Source organism: Onychomys torridus, chromosome 22 (genome assembly GCF_903995425.1).
Source record: "Onychomys torridus chromosome 22, mOncTor1.1, whole genome shotgun sequence".
Taxonomy (NCBI): Eukaryota; Metazoa; Chordata; class Mammalia; order Rodentia; family Cricetidae; genus Onychomys; species Onychomys torridus.
The window spans coordinates 10,978,141-11,000,546 of record NC_050464.1 but is presented as its reverse complement, the minus strand read 5'-3'; the positions used below and the strand labels follow the sequence as shown (position 1 = coordinate 11,000,546).

The following is a 22,406-nucleotide window of genomic DNA, read 5'->3' as shown; positions in this document are numbered from 1 at the left end:
CCCCATAGGCCCTTGCTTTCCATGGATCTTGTTCCAGCTTTCCACATACAAACCACCTCACTGGGGGATTCTATGCAGGGGCTCTACCACTGAGCCACACCCCAGCCCCTCACTGGGGGATTCTAGGCAGGTGCTCTCCCACTGAGCCACACCCCAGCCCCTCACTGGGGGATTCTAGGCAGGGGCTCTACCACTGAGCCACACCCCAGCCCCTCACTGGGGGACTCTAGGCAGGTGCTCTACCACTGAGCCACACCCCAGCCCCTCACTGGGGGATTCTAGGCAGGGGCTCTATCACTGAGCCACACCCCAGCCATCACTGGGGGATTCTAGGCAGGGGCTCTACCACTGAGCCACACTCCAGCCCCTCACTGGGGGATTCTAGGCAGGGGCTTTATCACTGAGCCACACCCCAGCCCTCACTGGGGATTCTGGGCAGGTGCTCTGCCACTGAGCCACACCCCCAGCTTCTCAATGGAGCCCCACTCCAGTAAAGAGCTGATTGGTCTCCATCCCTTCCTGATTCAGCAGTTAGAGCAATTCAGTTAAAATGAATGTTAGATAGTGTCACTCTCTATGGCTCCCTCCCAGCCAATGAGGTCCTGCCCCTACCAGTGAAGTCCTCACCATACTGAATATGGTTCCCCGTAGACCTCACTCAGGAGCCGTGTGTCCCTAGCCTGGGCAGCAGACAACCACCCTGTGGACAGCCTATGGCTCTGGATCCTCCAGGGCAGTTCAGGAAAGACAGACCTGTTTTTTTTTTAAAACTGTTTATTTTAAAACATGAAACCCAAGCTGAATGGAGATCACAGAAATCACATGGACAAGAACTTTAGTTATTTGCCAAGAAAAATAAAGTTCCCCAAAGAAATAAAAATCGAACCCCAAACCCAGTTTAAAAAAAACCGAAAACACAGCAACAGTAACACACAGCCATGGCCCTACAGAGGCTGGAGGGGAACTTGGGGCTGGCTCAATTCAGATGACATTGTCCACTGGGGGCAGATGCAGGCAGGGAGACAGCAACTGGAAGGCAAATCTCACAAAATCATATATATATATGAGAAAGGGCGCGGTACACCATCATCATGACTAAAAACAAACAGGAGACTCTGGTCACCTTTGACCCAGGAGCTAACCACTTTCTGGGTAGGGCAGGCATTGGGGCTGGGGCCAGGAATTGCATAGTGAGACAGGGTGGGCGGGTGGGCACTGGGGGGAGGGTTTGGAGGATGTTCCAGGCCAGGATTTGCCACTTAAGCTCTGTCTCACATAAGCCAGAGTGTTTGTGGGGATGGTGGCCACCATCCTACCAGCATTGACGTCCCAGGCAGATCCCTCCTCCTGGTTTGGCTAGGGACCTGGGTCTGGTTTGGTGGCTAAGCCTTCCTTGTTCCCCACCAGAGGTGTGGGGGTCCCCTGGGGTAAGAGGAAGTGGGGACCAATCACAGGCAGCTGGCACTGAACTGCTCACCCCCCTAGAGAGGGGTAGGGACTGCTGGGATTGAGGAGATAAGTGGCACCCCAAAAATCAGAAAACAGGACAAAAAAAAACCACAGTGGCAGGAGCCGTCTCCTCCGCAGAGGTCAGGGTAGGAACCCCTTTCTATTTCCCCCTTGTTTCCTCTCTTCAGCCTCGGTGAGTGAAAAGTCACAGATGTGGGCACGCACGCACGCACACAACAGTCAGGACCCAAGACAGCACAAGTTCACAGCCACATCCGGGCAATGCCCGCCTCTCATGCTATATACATTCACCTTGTGGCCAGCTCATGGCCAGGGGGTAGCATTTGTGCTTCTGAGAGGCCCCAGGGCACACCCAGGCACCCAGGCAGGGGTGCCCCATGCCTCCCTCTGAACCTGAGGCCAGGAACACAACCCATAGTGGGCAGGGTGGCTGCAGCTGGGCCTCCACGGCCCTGTAGGTTCCCGCCGCCAGACCAGTTGGGGGCAAAGGCAGGGTCCCCTCCACTGAGGTTCTGTCATGCTCAGGAGCTACAGAAGCCCAGACTTGGACCCCTAGGCCCAGTGAGTCCTCTGCCAACTCCTTTTGGTCCCAGACACCAGCACAAAGAAAGGGGTTGGTTGAGAAGGAAGGGAATGTGGAACCTCTCCCCTCTGGGGAGAACTGAAGCCCGGGGTTCTGGGATCTGTAGCTGCCAGGTTGCTTGCTCTAGGAGGGCCACAGGTCTGTAAACCACCTCCCATCACAGGGCCCCAGTCTTGGCTACCTGCACAGCCCTGTAGCTGCCCATCCCACAGGTCAGAGCTCACACTGGCTGGCCGGGCCAGAGTAGAGGCTCCAGGTCCTGATTGGGGAGCTGATTCGGGCCCCTCACAGCAGGAAGCACAGCAAACACCACACACTAAAGCCAAAAGCACCTTAGGAGAGCCGTGTGCCAGGGAAGGGACTGAGGCCACGTGGACTACAGCCCACAGTTCCCCGGACATGCTTCTCCTGGGGCAGCACCTGCCTAGGGAGGGGTCTCTAGGCCCTTTGAGTTGCCTGTGGGTCTGGCCCCTCCCTGGCAGCACCCCACAAAGAAATGACCACTCTAGCCCTGGCTCCAGGCTAGACTTAGGGTCATGCTTGCTGGCTCAGGGGCAGCCAGGAGTGCCCGTGGCATCTGAGGTTAGTGGTTAGTCCCAACAGCGGCATTCTGAGGCTGGGGGGCACATTCACAGCCATCTCAGGTCCAGCCCCCAAGGCTCCAGAGGGTACTGCCGCTTGTCCTGGGCAAGAACGAAACTGAGAAGGAAGGGAAGTGGGCAGTGTCCTGCTTCGCCTATGTCCCAGACTGCCCTGGAGAGGACAAACGTGGTCAGTGCAAAACCAAACGGGACAAAGCTGCCACTCTTCAGGATGAATGGGAAAGAGGGTTTGGCACCAAGAAGGCGGCCAGCACTGAGGGGGGGGCAGGTGGGGCGCTGAGGGAGGGAACCATGTCGGTAGGAGGTGCAGGGAGAGCCCCACCCTGGAGGCAGCTTAGAACTGACAGGAAGGGCCAAGGAAGCCGGGTGGGTAAACAGAGGCAGGCGGGCACCAGCAGGTGGGCACCAGGCACAGGGGCTTCCACTGCCTACGAACAGAGAAAGGATCCTCAGAAGGGTCAGGGACCAGGACAATACCAGGGAAGGTTCGGTGCAGCTGGAGGGAGGGCGCTCCCAGAGTGCAAGGGACAGCATGGCGGGCCACCTGTAGAAGGAACGTGGGGGCGGAAGCACCTGGCACAGAGCAGGGCTCAGAGAGCCCAGGAGGGCAGAGGGACGGGGAGATGGAGGCAGGCAGGGTCGGGTTGCTGGTGGCAGTGTCTGTCCAGGTGAGTGCCCAGAAGTCTCACTTCTCAGGCTGGCCCAGAGCTCATGCTGGGCACCTACATGCCTCCTGCAGGGTGGGTAGAGTGGGGAGCTTCAGATGAGCCTAGGGCTGGCCCGGTGTGGTGTGGCTTGCAGAGGGTCCGGCAGGGTGGAAGCAGCAGTGCTGGCATAGGAAGGGTGGGGCAATTGGCACGTGGGGGCAGATGGCTGGCCGGTGTGCGGTCTAGTGCCCGCTGCCGCTGGAGTCGGGGCGAGGCTGGCTTGTGGCGAGGTATTTGGCTCTCATGCTGGAGGTGTACTGGAGGAGAGAGGGAGGGAGGGAGCAGGGTCAGCTGGGCTCCTGCACAGGGCTGAGCAGCCAGTAGCGTCTTCGATGTGGTCCTTGGTAGGGTGAGCCACAGCCGACCCTTGGGGGGGCAGAGTACAGCAGCGCAGTGCATGGCTGGCAGAGGAAGAGCTGCTGGCCCAGGGCCAGGACGGAGGACTGGGTGCAGACGAGGGAAGTGGTGATACACTGTGTATGGAGGGTAGCCTCTACAACCCAGGCTGGGCCAGAGGCAAGTCCCCTTTCCCAATTAAGTACATTCAGACCCCTACTGTCTAAGCCACTTTCAGAGCCCCCGTTGACACTTGCCACCTCAAAGGCCCTAACCGTATCACACACGTCAAGAACCTGAAGGCCACACAGACCCCCTCTCTACACCTCTGCTTCAGGGCTCTGCCCTGGATCCAGACAAGGCCTCCCAGGGCAGGTCCACATGAAGCTAGGCCACAGACTATAGCTGGTGAGTCCCCAGGCATTTAACTCCATCACCCCCAGGAAAGGGGGTGCTGCAGGCTAGTGACTCTGCCCCACCCCTCAGATGGGGAAACTAAATTTTCTCCAGAATGTGTGACTTGAGATGGAGGTGAATGGCTGGTTCTGCAAATGGCCTGAACATCTTGGCCACCCTAGTGTACCACAGGTGTGAAGGTTTGGGTAGTGCCTGTGTGTGTGTATGCATGCCAATGCCAGGGAGTGTGCAGAGTTTGCATGCCTGTGGCAGGGACAAAGGTCACCACTGCTCAGAAGGCCGGGCAGGCTGACACCCACCCACCCTAGGGAGCACAGGCTGGCTTCACAGTCCCCAGATGAGAGGGACAATGCTCCTGGGGTCCTGAGTGCTTTCCTGGAACATTCTAGGTTAAGGTCGCAAGCAGCGGCCATGGAGCAGGGGTGAGAGGAGCAGGGGCCCAGAGCCATGTCATTCCATGGACATGCAGCGGTGACAAGGGACAGGGGGTTGGGACGGACATCTGCTCTTTTTTGGTGAGAAGACTCTCTGGGAGAAGAGCAACAGTCAAGACCCTCAGGTTTCCATCAGCCACCCTTGCCCACAGCCCCTCACCTTGGCGGCTGGGTGCTCCCTCGGGACACTCCTCAGCAGCTCGGCCACGACGTCCTGCATTTCCACCAGAGCCTTGTGGCTGCCCGACAGTTTCTGCTCCACAGAGAAGTGTAGAATCCAGCAGCTGCCAGCTGCTCTCCCACCCCAGCCCTCCCAACACAGGCAGCCAGTTACGCCTGACTACACCCTGCAGTAGGCTACAGAACACCCCTTCCCCATGAAGGTGCCCACACAGGGGACGATACACACTCCTGAGGTGGTAACAAAACCCTGCACCCACTCCAGAGAGCAAAGTAAAGCATCCTCAATGGAGATGTGCCATCAGATTGCAAAGGGTGCTCTCACCCCACAGGTGTAACAAGTAGTGGGTACATGGTATGGCTAGCCGGGGTTGCCAAACTCTTCAAATGCTACCACTGGGACCCCCGAACGGGTGGCATTTTACAGAGGTGTCCCCAGGGCTCCTCCCATGCCTGTTCATATTTACCAGTCAGCTAGCCTCTGTCCTGCGGGGCTGCTGAGAGAACCCCAAAGAACGAAAGGCATCCCAAGGATCCACATTAAACAGGTCACCACAAAGATGGGGCAACAGATTAGCATCCTCTGTGCTGAGTCTACACAGAGCCTAAGGGGCCAGTGGCTTCAGACATTTGGGCTTGCAGGCTAAGCCCACAGCCCTTTCAGCCTCTTCCCGTACTCTGTGTCCCTGGCATTGGCCACCCAGGACCAGCATGGCTCTCACCTGCTGGAAAGGGTTGGTGGCACGGGGCGAGCAAGCCAAGTAGTATTGCAAAATGTCTGTGAAAAGAAGGAAGGGGGCTGAAGGCAGGTCCTGTCTGTGTGTGCATGCAAGTACATGCATTCACATTGTCCTCAAGAGTGCCTGCCTGTGTCTGGGTATCTACACGCACCAATGCTTGCCAAGGATGCATGCATGTTGTATCCATGTGCTTGCACATATTTGCATGCATATGCATTCAAACACATGTGCATGTTGGTTTGTGCATGTGTGTGAGGCTGAACAGTAACCTCCAGGGAGACTGTGGCTGAGCCAAGATCCTGTCCTCAGAGCGGGCCCCCAGAAGTGTGCAGGACACTCAGGGGTGGGTCTTTCCGCTCTGAAGCAGTGACAGTGTATAGAGTGGGGTCTCTATGCCAGCACCCCCACTCAGCCTTGGGTTCTGTGTTCCCTTTAGTGTCTAGAATGCAGGGGCTGTAGGGCCAGAGACACGGCTCATTTTCTTCCTGTATCCAGCATGTCAGGAAGTCCTGCTAGTCCCACCTTGAGGGAACATCCCTGCTCACTTCCACCTGCTCAAGCCTCCATTGCCTCCACTGTCTGGGGCCTGTGGCTCTCCACAGCTCCCTTCTTCCTTTGCCCTTCATGCCAGCCAGCAGCCTTGGGAAGCTTTTGTTTATAGTTTTGTGTTTTTGAGACCGTTTCACCCAGGTTGGCCTGGGGGCTCAAGCTCCTCCTACCCCAGCCTCCCGAGCACAAGGATTCCTGGTGTGTGCTGTGCCCAGGCCCAGGAAACATTTACAAGGATCCTCACATGTCTTGGGACTCTCTCCGAGAGAGTCCACTACAAAAAAGCCCACACTCCCGACTGTGGCCCAGCCTCCTGGCTTCCCGCCCTCTTGTTCCCAATTCGCTGCCTCACAAACCCAGCTGGGGCTTCTGCCTTAGGCTCCTGTGCAGGTGTCTCTTCCCCTTGACTCTCCACTGGGAAGCAGCCTGGGACACCAGCTTCCCTGGCCTGTACCAGGCCTCCCTGAGGTCAAAGGCTTGTTAAGGGCAGGGATGCCTCAGCCTTGTCCACCTTGCTGCCCTGGGTCACTCCAGTCCCACACGTGGCCACAGACTCACCCCCACTCAGTACTGAGTACTCTTCCACCATCTTGGTCACAAAGGTGTCAGGGTCGACGCAGAAGTCGCTGGAGCCCTGAAATGGGTGAGGCAGGAAAGGGCAGGTGACCAAGCTGAGCCTCAGAAGCAAGCCATGACCACCCAGAGTTCTCAGGGAGATTTTGACCCTCACCCCCAGGGGCTGCCCTAAGTTCAGGGAAGCAGAGTGGAATACGGGGAGCATGGATCTGTGTGATCCAGGGCAACATGAGACAGGACAGAAGTGAAGCTTTCTCCTCCCAACCAAAGCCCATCGGATGGGGATTCTCGGTCCCCCTGGCACTCACCACAGACACGGCCAGCTCCAAGCCCAATGCACCCCAGCTGATGACCAGGGCCAAGACACCCAGCAAGCAGACCCTTGGGGCAAAGAAGGCCCGTCAGGCTGGGACATGCCACACATACAGCTGCAGTACAAAATGCCAGGCCCCCAGGACCTGAGCCTGGGTGGGGGGAGGGGTCTGACCCACACAGAACAGTACATCTTCCTGCGACCTGGTCTCAGAGACACTCAAGGTCCAGAACTTGCACAAATGCTCCTCCAGACTGGGATGAGACTCACCCAGTGAGTGCATAGCTGGGGACAAGTGACAGCCACCTTGGCTGGGGTAGAAGACCCAGTGGCACCCTAGGTATCATACAACCTGTTTACATGAGACCTTGATCATATCGAGCCCTCCAGCTACGCCAATGCCACCCACTGCATCCTATGGGGGCTCTCCCCCCCCCCCCAGGCCTGCTCCAGCCACACCGGCCCCCCTGCTTTTCCACACACCACCTAGCTGCAGGCCCACACATTAACCTGCACATCTTTCCCCAATGTCCATGCATCTCTAACTCTTGCGGGCTCCTTGGGGGCATCATGCACACTGAAGAGTACCCTGTCTCTGGCTCTGCATGCTTTGCACCTAAGCATCATCACCTGACCCTCCGCTTTCTTCATGTTTATCTTTTCATCCCTGCGAGGCCACTGGCAGGGGCTGAGGGCTATGGGGCTCGACAGTACCAGGTGGGACAGTGGTATCACCTGGCAGCCACCCCATTGGCAAGCTGACATCTTTCTGTCTTTCAGAGGAGACGGCAGGTTTGGCACCGATGGGCCAATTGTTCAAGGTGGCTGACACGGTAAGCAGCCGAGCTGGGCTGGAACCCAGCCAGGTTGCCGGGTGTCCCCTACCACTTTGAGACCCGGCCGGGGGACTGTAAGTACCCCCGTGCAGGCTCTCCTAGGGAGGAGCACAGCCAATAACTATAAACAGGCAAGTGGCTCAAGACACTGGTCACAGCAGTATGGCATCTCAGGAGGAAGGCTGCCCTCAGGAGATGCTCATGGCCAGAGCCTCGTGGGTGTCACTGACAGGTGAGAGGGCTATGCTATCCCACCCCACCACCCATCCCTCACAGGGGCCCACCTTCCCCTCTGACTCACCCAACCAAGATACCCTTAGAGCTTCGGATGAGGCCCACCAGCACGAGGAGGCAGATGATGACATCAAGCAACAGCAGGCCCAGGTACCCCAGCCACCTGTGGACACACACAGGTGTGGGCCAGGCATGGAGAAGGGCCGGGTAAACAGCCTGGGACTTTTGTCTATTTGGGCAGGGTCCTGCCATTTAGCCCAGGCTAGCCTGGTGCTCCCAGGCCCCTTGCCTCAGCCTCCACAGTGCTGGGATTACGGTTATGTACCACCGAGCCTGACTTAATGTCAGTTCTTGAAAAAGACAGTGCCTCCTCCCACAGGAATTCCTGCTATGGCTGGCAACCCGGCCTGAGGCACGAGGTATGAAGTGGTCCCAGAAGGGTGATGCTCTACCCAGGTGGGATGGGCCCTGGGGGGGAAGGGTCCACCCCAGCCCGGCTCACCTGTACCAGTCATAGAGGTCCACCTGTTCAGCCAGCACCTCCAGTGATACACCAGGGTTCCTCCAAAAGGGGATGGCGGCAGTGTAGCCCAACAGTGTCCCCAGCAGGCTCTGCAGCCGCTGCACAGCCCTCAGTGGCTCCTGTCGCCCGGCCAGCTGCCGCTCCAGGCTCTGTAGGTTGGGTTCCGCTGTGCGGTTCAGGGCCGCAGCCGTGTCCCACACCTGCCGGAGGGACAATATGAACCGGAGCCAGGGGCAGAGCTGTTACCTGCACTACCGTATCACCCCCACATGCACACAGAAGGTTCTAGAGCAGACAGGACGCTCCCCAGCCAGCCACTCACGCGGTCCTGGACCCCTGCCACTGTGCGGTTGGCATGGCGGAGTGAGTAGGTGAATCGATGAACGCCATCGCTGGTCTCCCCGTTGCCGTAGAATCCCACTGCGATGCCCGCGCTGGGGGAGGCAGAGCCATGGGATGTACCGCTTGCCGCCAAGCCTTCCCACCGGCCCAGTCCTGGCTCCGACGACCCCCAGTCTCCTTGCCCCTACCTACCCTACCCTCTTCATGGCCCCACCAGGGTCCTCCAGGCCCTGGGTCCTACCTCTCTCCTGGACCCGCCCAGATGTCCCCGCCCCATCGTCTACTTTCCCTAACCACACCCCCAAGTCACCCCCCCCCCAGTCTTCTGACCCCGCCCCTCTCCACACAGGGCCACCCTCCAGCCCCTCCCTTCTGAACAGTCACAGGCCGGGGGCCCGCCCTCTCCGGCTCACCTGCAGACCAACGTGGCTATGATGACGCACCAGGCGGTGCAGCAGCAGTCCGCTTCCAGGTGTTCATCGGTCTTCCGCCGCCGGCAGCACAGCCAGAAGGAATAGAAGAGCAGGAAAAGGAGGTCTAGGGCCAGGCAGGCCAGGGCGGCGGCCCCCAGCAGCAGCAGCGCCTGAGAGCGGGCGGGTAGACAGAAGGGCGCTGGCTGGAGGGTGTGGGGCTAGGGCACAGTCCCATGGCAGCCCCTCCTCCCAATGGCTCTGCATCTTCTAGTTTGCCTGGCCACGTGCTGTCCCCAGTAAAGAAACTTCAGAAGCCATGTGTCGGGGCGGCACACTGCTACAGAACTCGGGAGGGTGAAGCAGGAGAGCTGCTGTGAGTTGGCATCCAGCCTGAGCTATACAGTGAGTTCAAAGCCGTGGAATACAACATGGCAGAACTCTATTTCAAATAACAAAAAAGCTGGGGCTGCCCGAGAAGGCCCAGAGGCTAAGAGCACTGGCTGCCCTTCCATGGGAGCAGGGTTCAATACCCAGTACCCACGTGGCAGCTCACAACTGTCTCACTATCAAAAGGGGATCTGATTCCCTCTTCTGGCCTCTGAGCGTAATGAGGCACATATGTAGAGCACAGACATACACGAAGACAAAGTGCCCATGCATATAAAATAAAAATAAATCTTATTTTTAAAACAACAACATGTGGGGCTGGAGAGATGGCTCAGAGGTTAAGAGCACTGACTGCTGTTCCAGATGTCCTGAGTTCAATTCCCAGCAACCACATGGTGGCTCACAACCATCTGTAATGAGATCTGGCGCCCTCTTCTGGCCTGCATGCATACATACTGCATAAATAAATAAATAAATAAATCTTAAAAACAACAACATGTGAGTTTGAGGCCAGCCTGGTCTATAGAGTAAGTTCCAGGACAGCCAGGCTACACAGAGAAACTGTGACTTGGGAAACAAACAAAACAACAAGCTGGGTCTTCGAGACGGCTCAACAGAGAAAGGTGCCTGCTACCACGGCAGACACCCTGAGTTCAATCCCAGGACCCTCATGGTGGAAGGAGAACCTTCTGACTCCTGTAGTACTCAGACCTCCACACGTGTCCTGTGGAACATGTCCCCACCCCTAGGTACCAGAGAAGTAGAGAAAGGCCAGGCCAGTAACTATGTGCTCTCTTAGTGGCCACGTGATGGGAAATGTGGTCTCAGCTCACTTCCTGTGCAGGGTACAGAAGCAGGGTGTTGTTGTTCAGCATCAGTTAGTTACCGGCCAATGGGGCAGTGGAAAGATGCTGGGTAGTTACTTTTTCTGACCCTACCCAGGCTGTACTCAGGCTCCCTGACTCTTGAGCTTCTCCGGGCCCCATCCCAAGTCAGGGAGGCATTTCTGATGGCCTTGGGACAGGTGTGCCCTCCCTGGGGCCAATGCCTGAGGAACTATGGAGGCAGATCAGCCCTTTGCCTAGCCTCCCTTGGGACCACAGGAGGCTCCATCAACAGCCCTGGCACCCAGTGGGCCATTTCCCAGGAGACAGTTGCCAGGCAGCAAAAGGATGGCGCTCCCTGCCCTTCCAGAAGCCAGCTGGCTCCCACACCTGGAGGCAGGCCTCTGTACTTTCCATCTGGCCACAAAGGCGCTGCCTGCCCATCCAGTTACTGAGGGCCAGAATTAGATTTCTGTGATCCAAAGCCATGATGCTACCCTGGAGGCTGATGGGCCATTGGAGACTGGGCCTCTGCTTGTGGCACAGTGCAGAAAAACCCTCAGGGAAAGGCCAGAGCTCTACCATGATGTCACATCCCATCCCCCACCAGCTTCACCTTGTCCCTCTACCCTGGAGCTACCCAGCTGTCTGGGTTGCTGCAGGCACTGGATGTAGGCATCTTGCTTACTTTGCAGGGTATGGTACAGGCCCAGCATCCATGCACAGAGGGGAACAGGTGCAGTGGGGGGTGAGTCCCAGTTCTTAGAGCAGAAAGGCCTCCAAAGCCCAGGGGGGGCTGACCAAAGAGTACCCAGGGAGGGAGGGACAGGCGCATGTGAGCTTGCAGCAGGCAATGCAGACAGAACCTAGGACCCACTTATAGGTCACACAGGCCATGCACATAGTGGCCATGGAGCACACTGGATCTACATCCTCGTCTGCCTTCTGGGTCTGTTCTCACACCTAGGCATGGACCAAAGGTGCTCACCCACTGTAGGTCCCCTCATCACAAGTCAGACAGAGGCAACGGACTATACCAGCCTGTGAGAGCAACTTACCAGCCAGGCGGTGGTGGCGCACACCTGTAATCCCAGCACTCGGGAGGCAGAGGCAGGCGGATCTCTGTGAGTTCGAGGCCAGCCTGGTCTACAGAGCGAGTTCCAGGACAGGCTCCAAAGCTACAGAGAAACCCTGTCTTGAAAAACCAAAAAAAAAAAAAAACAAAGAGAGAGAGAGAGAGAGAGAGAGAGAGAGAGAGAGAGAGAGAGAGAGAGAGCAACTGACCACCTTCTCCCCGGGGGCCAAAGACACCTGGACAGGGTCACCCTAGCGCTCTCCCCAGGTCAACCAGTCCCATTTTGGCCCATACATCTAGACTGTCCACGTTCTCACTGGAGAGGAGCTAGGGATGGGTCCCAGACACATGGCAGGCTTTGGTGCTGCAGCCAGGGCAGCAGGCCTGCAACCCCAGTATTCCTCGGTTGGTGCTGAGATCACACCCTCCCATTTGCTAGACGAGAAAACAGGGTTTATAAGGTAAGTTCCATGACAGGACGTGGGGTGGGGGTGGCAATTCTGTTCACAAATGGCACCGCTGTGTTGCAGAAGGCTGACGCTTACTTACAAAATGCCACGAGATGCTAGGGACACACAGGGACCCAGCTGACAACAGCCTTTGCGCAGCGAGGTGATCCTGGTGCTAAGCTTACCGAAGGGAAGGAGAGGGGCCGTGGACAGATGAACACTGGCCTGCGAGACGGCTCAGCAGGTATAGGCTCTTGCCGTCAAGTCTGAAGACCTGGGTTCGATTCTGGAGAGCCACACGGTGGAAAGAGAGACCTAACTCCTACAAGTTGTCCTCAGACCTCCACACACACACCATGGTATGTAACATGGAGACACACATACACACATGTACATACATAAAGGAAAAAAAAAAAAAAAGACAGACAGGGATGTTAGGCAATCTGCAGTGAAGAGCCCCTAGAAAAATCCACCTGTCCTCAGAGGGGTGTGGGGAAGCCACAAGAACTGAGAGTTATAGCCAGGGAAAGCACACACCCTTGTCCACATTCTAACATTCAGGTCTATGCTCACATATCTGCTCACAGTTGTATCTGCACATACAAGTACCAATAGGTGTGGCCTCGTGAGTCCCAGGCTCTTGTGAGTGGTGGCGCACGCCTTTAATCCCAGCACTGGGGAGGGGATCTCTGTGAGTTTGAGGCCAGCCTGGGCTACATAGCAAGTTCCAGGTCAGTTGGGAGGTGGTGGTGGTGGTGGAGACTAGCCTTAAGAAACCGCATGGCCACCCAAAAACTGGTACCCTGGGGCTCAAAGAAAGGGAGTCACCCCAAAATCCCAAAGCCAGTGAAGACCTACAGGCAGTGACAGTCAGGTGCCTAGCATTCTCAGCCCCTTACTCTCAGGGCAGCCGAGGTCCACACCTGTCCATCTGTGTACTCCCCCATTCCATCCTGGTCTAGCCTTCTCTAGGAAGCCCCTTCTGAACACGTTTCTACCCTCTGTGCCTTGGGATCTGCTTGCATGTCATCAAGGGGTGGCTGGAAGGTGGTGCCAAGCTCATGAACGGTCCAGGAATGATGCTAAAATCTCTCCTCCAAGCTAAGGAGAGACTATCCTCCAACGGACCCAGGACCTGTGCTCGGAGAATGTGTTTAACCACAGCAGGGATAAACTGAGATCTCCCTCCCCCGAATTCCAAGAGGCCGGGGAGATCTTTCTGGCAGGATCTATTCCTCCCAGATGGAGCCAACTGTAATGAATGCTGAGGCCAGGGCAGCCAGTAGAATCTGTACTAGCCCCAGGAATGGAAGGGATAGTACCCCCTGGTTTACACCGAGGGAAGGCAGGTCAGCACAGACACCCTGTGGCCCTGTGGGACAGCCACATTGAGACAGCATGACCTCTTCCCAGCCTCTGAGGCCAGATCCCCAGAGGACATGCTTCCGTGGGGGCACTAGGCCAATGTACTCAATGGCAGAGCAGCCACCACTGTCCACAGGCCATTGAGGATGATAATGGGAAATGCCACTCAGCATCTAGGCTCTGACCACATGGAATTTTCCGTCTGTGGTTAAAGTGATCTAGAGGCTCAGTCGGGTGAGGCAGGCACCCATCCCTGTCCTACTGGCCACAGTGTGGGCTGCAGGAGCCAGGCTCTTGGCAATGGTGGGCAGGGATAGCAGCACCCTCTCCGGCTCCCAGGACATTAATACCTGTGATAGAGTGTTAATACCACACTACATATGTACCTCTCGCACATGCCAAAGGCCAGAAGCAAACCTCTAGGTGGGCATCGTCGAAGCTCAGGGCCCACCAGCGTGGAAGCATCTGGGTAGTTGTCTAGAGGGAGCACATGGCCACCAGTAACATCTACTTTTCAGGATAGAGATGAGCTACCAGGGTTCTGTCTGCCTCCCTGGAGTAGGGAGGCGTCACCACAGCGTCACACCTGCGTGTCCTGAGGAGGGATAAACCGCCACAGAGTGGGCCCGAGATAGTCTGAGGATGCAGGCCTAGAGTGCATTCCTTCTGGGCCACCAGAGGCTCTAGACCCCAACAGCACAGTCCAGTGGCCATGGGAATCAGGAAGTAGAAGTGGGTCATGTAGACTGCCATTATGGGTCATAGGTTCCTGGCTGGGCACCCTAGGAGAGCCAGGGCTCTGTGATCTAGAACCCAGGAAGGCTTCAGGGAGCAGAAAGAAAAATCCAGGATGCAGGGTTGGAACATGGACAGGATGGATAAGAGAAGGCAGGGAAGCGAGGACCTCCCCCCCCCCCCCCCTGCACAGAAAGCTTCTAATGGCAGTCCTGCATCTGCCAGAGGAAGAGACAACGTACGGGGGAGGGGAGTTGTCCAGGAGGCTGGCTGGGTTAGGCTAAGACTCCACATGTGTCTTGGGCCAGAATGAGGAAAAGGGAGGGCCCACCAGGCTGAGCCCATGCCTGGGGATCACGAGGGACATCCAACTAGCTGAGCACGCAGACAGCTGGCTCAGCATGTATGAGCCACAGGCCTGGCGCCCTACGTCTGAGGCTTGAGGGTCCCCAGACCACTGAGTGGGAACCCATCTGTGCCTCCAGGCGCGTAGTGTTGGCTAGGAAGCCCACTCTCACCCCCGGGAGTGGGAATCTGGGGTCCTCCACTCACTGTCCTGGATGGGCTGCCAGGGTGCGGGGCTGGCTGCATGACCACAGACGCCCCCACCCCCAACACCCTGGGCTGAGGAACCAGTGATGCCGGCCAGAAATTAAAAACAGATTTTCCACCAGGCCAGGCTTGGGTTTCACAAATTCCATGACAGTGAGTTCGTGGCAGGGCCTAGAGAGTGCAGTTGATGGCTGCTATGCAGGAGTCAGGGAAAGGGGAGAGCAGGGGCCCAACTTACTATCCCTGTTCCTCCACCCTGAGGTCTTGAGGCACCCACGGCTGGGCAGTCATACACTAGCGTCCCTTAGGCCTCATTCTAGAGGTATCCAGTCAGATATGCTGACAGGCCCCTCCTCGAACCTCATCTCAGGGAACCCTCTGGAAAGTGTCTCTGTGACTCCATTCCAGCAGGACAAGTGGCTCCCAGCCCTGTGACAGTCCCCTCAGAGCCTCTCGGTCCTGGGCTGCAGCAGCCACCCAACCCAGACCAACACCAGAAACCACTCAGGGACATGTGCACCCCAGTTTGACAGGGCTATAGAAGGGACTTCAAGTCCAATATGGTCTGGCCTCTATGGTCACATGTCCAATCCCTTGGTGACCACAGGAGGTACTTCCCATATCCCTGACCCCAAGGCTCTGGCAAGGTTCCTCTTTTAGGCTGGAGCAGAACTGCCTGTGGGTGAGAGGTGTATGTAGCAGCAGAACCCACAAGTGCTCCAAAGCTGGGTCCACAGGGAGAGACCAGGAGCCCCAATCCATGTGTCCAGCCCAAGGGCCTCTGCCTAGGGTTGAACAAAGTGTCCAGCTCCAAGACTATTAGGAGAAGGGGCTCCTCTAGAAAATATTTGCAGGAATGAACAATATAAGCCAGGCAGTTGCTGTCGAGGGATCAGGGCAACAGAGCACACAGCTCTCCAGAGCATGACCAAGAGCACTAGGCAGCGGCCAGATGAACTGGCATGGGTCCTGGTAACAGTGATGAGGCAAGGTCCCCGACAGAGAGGGGAGAGGAAGGGGACAGGCTGGCAGACAGTGACACCCCAAGACGAGTCTATCAGGAAGCCAGAGGGAGGCAGGCATCCTTGAAGAAAGCTCAGAATGGCCTTGGGGGTGTCTGACCCTAACCTCTCCACCTGGGAGCTTTTGGGTTTGATTTTTGTGTTTGTTTAGAGACAGGTTGGCCTCGAACTCCCTATGGAGGGGAGGGTGGGCTTACAGGTGTACACTACTATCCTGGTTATGCAGTGCTGAACTCTGTACCAACTCATGGTATTCCTGCCTCAGCCTCCCAAGTGCTAGGGTCATAGGCTATAGGCATGCATACCACACCTGGATAGCAGAAACCTTTTTCCCCTCCAAGATAGTGTTTCTCTGTGTAGCCTTGGCTGTCCTGGAACTCGCTCTGTAGACCAGGCTGGCCTCAAACTCACAGAAATCCACCTGCCTCCTGAGTGCTGGGATTAAAGTTTCGTCCTTCTTTTTGTTTGTTTGTGCTTTTTCAAGATAGAGTTTCTCTGTGTAACAACAGCTCTGGCTGCACCAGAACTCACTTTGTAGACCAGACTGGCCCTGATCTCACAGAGATCTGCCTGCCTCTGCCACCACCGGCCAACTGCAGAAACCTCCCTTCATGGGACTACTGCAGGACCCAGGACTACATGACCAGAGAGATCCATAGTATCATGGCCCTGGGGGCTGACCCCAGCACTCTGAGGCTCCTAAAGCAGCAGCCATGGCCCAGCTGAATACCAGGGCCCGATGAAGTGACACAGCATTTCCGAGGTCCAGGCAGTGAGGCCCGAGCACCCACCCCCAGGAGAGTGGGTGTTACGATCCAGAGTCGGTCTCACCATCTTCTGGCTATATATTCAGGCTTGTTCCATCATTGTCCCCTGGGACTCAGTACTGGCCATAATGCACAAACATGCCCAGCCAACTGGACCTGGTAGGGACTTGGCTGCCTCCCCCCCCCCTCCCGTCCCGTACAGGGCCCGGCTCCTTGTACCATCATCTCCCACCGAGGGGGTGCTCTAGAAGCCTCCACCTAGCTCTAGACCAGGAAGGGGAGGCGAGGGTGCTAGTGGTAGAAGGATTCTGTATTTGGCCTTCTTCTCATGCTTGCAAGTTCAGAATTCCGGCCAGCACTACGAAATGCTGGGGAAGCACCCAGAAGCACGTGAGTTTTGGGCACGTCTAAAGCACATAGTATCTAATCTTAGGCAGGCAACAAAGGCTGGAGGTGTAGCTCCGTTGGTAGAACACTTGCCTAGAATGCATGAAGCCCACACAAACCAGGGGGGCTGATGCTGTGGAGACAAGGTCATCCTTAACATACTGGGTTCAAGGCTAGCCCTTCTGTGAGATGGCTCAGTGGGTACCGCACATCTGAACAATGACTTGAGTTCAGATATCCAGAACCAATATAAAGTTGAATGCGGTAGTTGTGCACCTGAAATCCTGTGTCTGGTGAGATGGGAGGCAGGGACAGGAGAATCCCCAGAAGCTTGCCGACCACTAGTTGGCACATGTAGTGGCAAACAAGAGACCCTACCTCAAAGAAGGTGCAAGGCGAGGGTTGACATCTAAGGTTGTCCTCTGACCTTCATTTGCTCACCGTGGCACATACCTGCCTACATTCACATACAGGAATGCACACACACACACACACTGAACATGCACACATACATATCATACACATCACACACATTTACACAATTAAAAAACAAAGCAAACGATTAAAAAAAAAATAAGGCAAAGCTTGGGCCATGGTTCAGGGGCAGACCACTTGCCCAGCGGGCAGGAGGCCCTGGGTTGGATCTCCAGCACTGAGGAGGGGGTGTGGGGGTGTGGAAGGAAAGGAAAGAAGGAAAGAGGATGGGAAAGTGACATGGCGGTATGCAATACAACTCTAGTTTCAAGTGGCGTCATCCCCAAAATGCAAGCGCATGGACAGACTCCAGCTGGGTGGCTCCTTTGTCTCTGCATGGTCACCACCCACCCCCCACACACACCCGAGTGTCCCACAGACGTGCGCCGCCTGTGTAAGCTGGAAGCGGGCGATAAGGCTGCCTTTTCAGACAGAGCTCATTTCCTGAGTAGTCGGCAGGATGACAATGAAACCAGCCCTGCCCAGAGGACACAGCCAAGCTGCCAACCTGCCTGCCATGCTGCTGACCTTGTACACTGAGGGGCCCAGCTCTTAGGAGCCCGCTGCAAGCTTTGGGAGCGGATGCTTGGTCCTGAGGGCTATTCAACTGAAGCCTAGATAGTGAATGGCCTGTGACACAGGACACCTATCACCTCCTAGGCAGCATATTTCCCTGTGCCATGCAGGCGGAGGGTACACCTGCACTTCTCTACCTCATACCTTTGCCTGCTTCGCTCCCATTACTTAAGACCCTTTCTCAGACCCCGACTACACCACCCAGGTCCCTCCTTCCCTTTTAGTTGATGCTGCTGCAGCTCAAACCCAGAGCCTGCATATGGTAGGCAAATGTTCTACCACTGAGTGGCATTCCCTACCCCCATCTCCCCCTTTTTTCAAAAAGATAAGATCTGCTAAATTGCTGATTTGGAACTCATTCTGCAGGCCAGGCTAGCCTTGAACTTTCCTCCTGGCCAGTAGCTGGAGTGACAGGTCTGTATCACCATGGCTGGCTTCCCTTAAGTCTTTATCAGCCATCTGAGCCTTGGGACTGATGGGAAATGGTCTCCCATGCTGGCTGAGCAGCAGGCCAAGTACTACCAATGACTTGAACAGCTGGTGCACTGCTGGCCCACTGTTTACCAGGTGTACAGAGAGTCAGAGAGAGTTGGTGAGTCCCAAGCCTTGGCGGGCAGTTTCCATGGAAGGCTGGGTAAAAACTGCTTCGGGAGGCCTTCCGAGACCACCAAGCCTTGCATGCAGCCCCGGCTCTTGACTCCATCACCAGCCATAACGCTTCTCCATCAGCAAACAGCTCTTGGCCAGCCTTGAACTGGTAGAGACAGTGAACCAGACATGGAGAGACTGGAAGCCACAAGCGTGAATTTGACCCTGCACCTGAGGAAGCAGGGTCATGCTGGGTCATGAGGGCTGACAGAGGAAAAGACAAACAGATATTCCCCTCACATCAGGATGAGGCCAGCAGGCTGTACCCAAATGTCAACGCCCAAGCTTAGTTAGGGACTGCAGGCAGCCGGGGCCCCGGCCAGATGAAAATCAAGACTTCAGTCAGGACAAGCTGGTTGCTGGTTGTTGGGCCCCAAAGCCTCTGGCCGTCTGCCGCTGGGACTTCAGTTCTTCCTCGCAAGGTGAATGTACCTGCCCACACAGATGATTCTAAAATCTACGTACCCCAGTGAGGCAATGGGGTACGGGAGCTGGGGCATGCTGGGGATGGCCTAGCTCCAGAAGAGCCCAGTCAGCAGCTCTTAGGGACAGCCTAGTGAGAAACCAGTACAGAACAGGACAAGACTGGAGGAGCCCCTCCTGTTATGAAGATGCCATCAGCACCCTTAAAACCCAACCAGGCGGGTTGGGGATTTAGCTCAGTGGTAGAGCGCTTGCCTAGGAAGCGCAAGGCCCTGGGTTTGATCCTCAGCTCAAAAACAAAAACAAAAAAACCCACAACAACAAACACAACCCAACCAGGCGCCTGAGTCCTGATGGTTCTTCCACTCAGTGCTATTACCGGCTTCTAAGAGGGGAACACATCACACTCCGAGACCCTCAGTCTCAACACCACAGGACGTGAACTTGCACCCATCACCTGCGTAAAAGCAGCATGGCCTGCTCAAGCTCTGGAGACAAGGTAGCAGCAGGCTCTCGGACACCCTTGGAATAGCCCATCCACCCCTGATGTGGGCTCCAGGAGGGATGGTAAATGGTGTGAGAGAAGACTCTGTCCCCCAGTGCCCCCTGAATGAGGGAGGCTAAGCTTTAGTCTATACAAAACAGACAGCTGCGCAGCCCCATGTGAAAGGAGGCAAGTATAGTCAGCTACACACAGGGCTTGACTTGGAGTCTAATTGTGGGTTCCACCAGGTTCCAGACAGTGGGCCATGGGCATAGAAGAGAGCCAAGGACAAGCATGGTATCCCCATGCTGGGAGACATACATAGACGCTTTCTTCCCTAGTGGAGCACAGTTCAGGGCAGAGTGGATTGCTGGGAAGGTACTCTAGGTCAAGATGGGTGAGAGGTCGCTAAACACAGTGGGACAGGACAGCCACCCCCACATGCATGTATATACAACTCCACCCACAGAGTTAGCAATACCTCACCGGAGAAGACGTGACGGAACCTGTGAGAAACCATCGCCCACCCACCTAGAAAGGGAGCTCCTGCCTTCCTCCCGACAGGTGACCTGCAAAACCATCACCGTCAGCTCCAATTCCAAGACGAAGGGATGAAGCTTGGAGGCTGAGCAGTTGGCCTAAAGCATCAGCTCAAAGGGGAAAGGGGCACTACACACATCCACAGCCCCACTGGAGGAGCGGAGGCGGCGGGGGATGGAGCCAGGCTGGGTTCCACACCGTGAATTATTCAGTGGCTAATTCTGCTCCTGGGAGAGGAGGCAGGAGAGAGAGTGAGTCAGAGGCCTCCCACAGCGGAGCCCAGAGCAGCAGAGTAGCAAAAGCAAGCAGGACTAGGCTCAGCTCGGGTCACAGATCTGAGGGCCTGGGCCACTGCCTTCAGATTCCCCAGGGCTGCAGACCCACACCCTCTCCCTGTCACAACTGTGCCTGAAAAGCAACAGCAAGTTCAAGTCTGCAGCAGAAGCAGGTGGCAGCCCACTGACCACAGGAAATGCTACCAGGCTGCCCCAGGTGCCAGTGGACCATCAGAACTGACCATCAGGCAAGTCCTAGGTAGGCGACTTTCCAAGAAGAGCTCCACGAAGACTAGTGCAACTGTCACACAGTAAGAGAGGCACATGTGTTCCCCCGCCCCCCACCCAGGCTGGGCTGGTCTTCCCCGAAAATCCCCAGGGTTGACTCAGGTCTCCTTTCCCCTTGCTGCCTCAGAGCTCAGGCTTGGTCCAAACCCTTGCTCTCTTTCTAATCTCAGAAACGCCATCAGCTGCTGGAGCTGGGGTCAGGAAGGCATAGAGTGGAGGCAGGGACAACCCTGCGCTCTCACTGTGAACTTCTCAACAGGATGAGGATGGCTGCAGGGAGAGAGAGAGATGTGACACAGCCCCAGAAGCCCTCGATTCCCAGGCTGCTGTCCAGGGGCCCCTGGACAGAAACTCTGAGGTGCTCCGATGCCCAGGTGCCTGGCCACTCCGTATCTGGAATCTGGAGTGGGAAGGAAAAGCCCACAGCCTGGTCCCCCTGCTCTGAACTCAAATGACAGTGGTTCAGTAGTGGGGGTGGTGCTGGGAGTTGGCAAGATGCCAGGCTTAGGGCTTCGCAGGGAGAGGGTTGCCAAGTGCCCCATGGCCCCCAGCCCAGACTGAGGCCCACTTCACCCCACTTCAGCCAGGCTTCATTTCCCACCCTGGGTTGAAAGGCTGCTGGCACCCTGGTTTCCCACAACCACACGACACCCTGTGTACATCCCACAGCCTGACCATGAAGCAAGGGGTCATTAGCAGCCACAGAGGGCTGGCCATGGCCCAGGCTACTCACCCACCAGCAGCCTGGCAGTGGGATTCCCTAGCTGGGGGAAGAGGGCGAGGAATCCCCTCCTGCCTGAACCCTGGGTTCCAGACTCAGCTAGCGGGGCTCTGCTGGGGAGCAGCTAATCGCCCAAAGGATGGATAAGGGCCTGGCAGGAACCCATAGGATCAGGGGAGGAAGGCAGCTCCACCAATCCAGATAGGAGGCCCTGGTGACACGGAGGGACTCAACACCTTCTAAAGGGGGCTCGACGTTAATCCCTGGAGAGGTATCACTGGACCAGAGGGGACCCCTAAAAGGAAAGGGCCAAGACCCCGCATGAGGATGGGGAAGCTCCAGCCCCTCGGGAGGGGCCATGACCCCAGGGCCCCCAGATCCCGCACCCGGAGGCGCGCGTCACCTGCTGATAGTCGGTGTCCTCGGGCCGGAACTGGCTGCTGGTGGCCTCCCACCGCAGGTCGAAGTGCGGCAGCCGGTGCAGGAGGCTCACCCACCAGGGCGCCGCGTAGCTGACCCCGGCCATGGCGGGCGGCCGCGGGCTCTGCGCCGGGCTTCTCTCGCTGCCCGGTGCACGGGGCTCAGGGACCCGCCGACCCCTGCTCAGCTGCCCGCATTGTGCCTGCTATCGTGGGCCCCGGCCCGGCCCGGCCCGACTCGGCCCGGCTCGGCCCGGCTCGGCTCTGCTCGGCTCCGCTCGGCCACCCGCGCCCGCCGCCTCTTTGTTCGCCGCCGCTGCCGCCTCCCCCGCCGCGACCCCGCCCGCTCGCCCTCAGGCTCCACCCCCACACCGCCATAGGCTCGCCGCCCACAAGCCCCACCCTAGCCATCCTCCCCGCCCTCAGGCCCCGCCCACACACCGCCATTGGCCGGCAGCCAGCAGGCCCCGCCCATACAAACGCAGTCCCTGCCCACGGGCTGTCATTGGCCAATCTCCATAGGCCCTGCCCTCAATAAGCCTGGTCCCCTGCCCTTGCATTGCCATTGGTCCTTTTACCTACTAGTCGCACCCCGCGGCTCAGGCACGACCCTCAGCCTCTTCGGCCATTTCTTCCCTGTAGACCGTGGAGGCTGGAACACGCATCTCACGTGTAGCTTGCTCTCCGTCCCATGCGTTTACTTGCTGGTTTCGATCTTTATACGTTTCCTCGCAGGAGCC

The 22,406-nt window shown here is 57.0% G+C and overlaps 1 protein-coding gene across 1 annotated transcript; it reads right to left on the bottom strand.

Annotated features, from left to right (window-relative positions):
* Window positions 1-4,664: 4,664 nt before the first annotated feature.
* On the bottom strand, window positions 4,665-21,970 carry Ttyh3 (tweety family member 3). The gene is made up of 9 exons (XM_036171724.1): window positions 21,651-21,970; window positions 9,256-9,425; window positions 8,823-8,934; window positions 8,480-8,700; window positions 8,045-8,140; window positions 6,903-6,975; window positions 6,577-6,652; window positions 5,452-5,507; window positions 4,665-4,802 (listed from the first exon to the last, which is right to left on the bottom strand). The coding sequence occupies exons 1-9, from the start codon at window positions 21,771-21,773 to the stop codon at window positions 4,671-4,673; spliced, it is 1,059 nt and encodes a 352-aa protein (XP_036027617.1). The 5' UTR covers window positions 21,774-21,970; the 3' UTR covers window positions 4,665-4,670.
* Window positions 21,971-22,406: the final 436 nt, after the last annotated feature.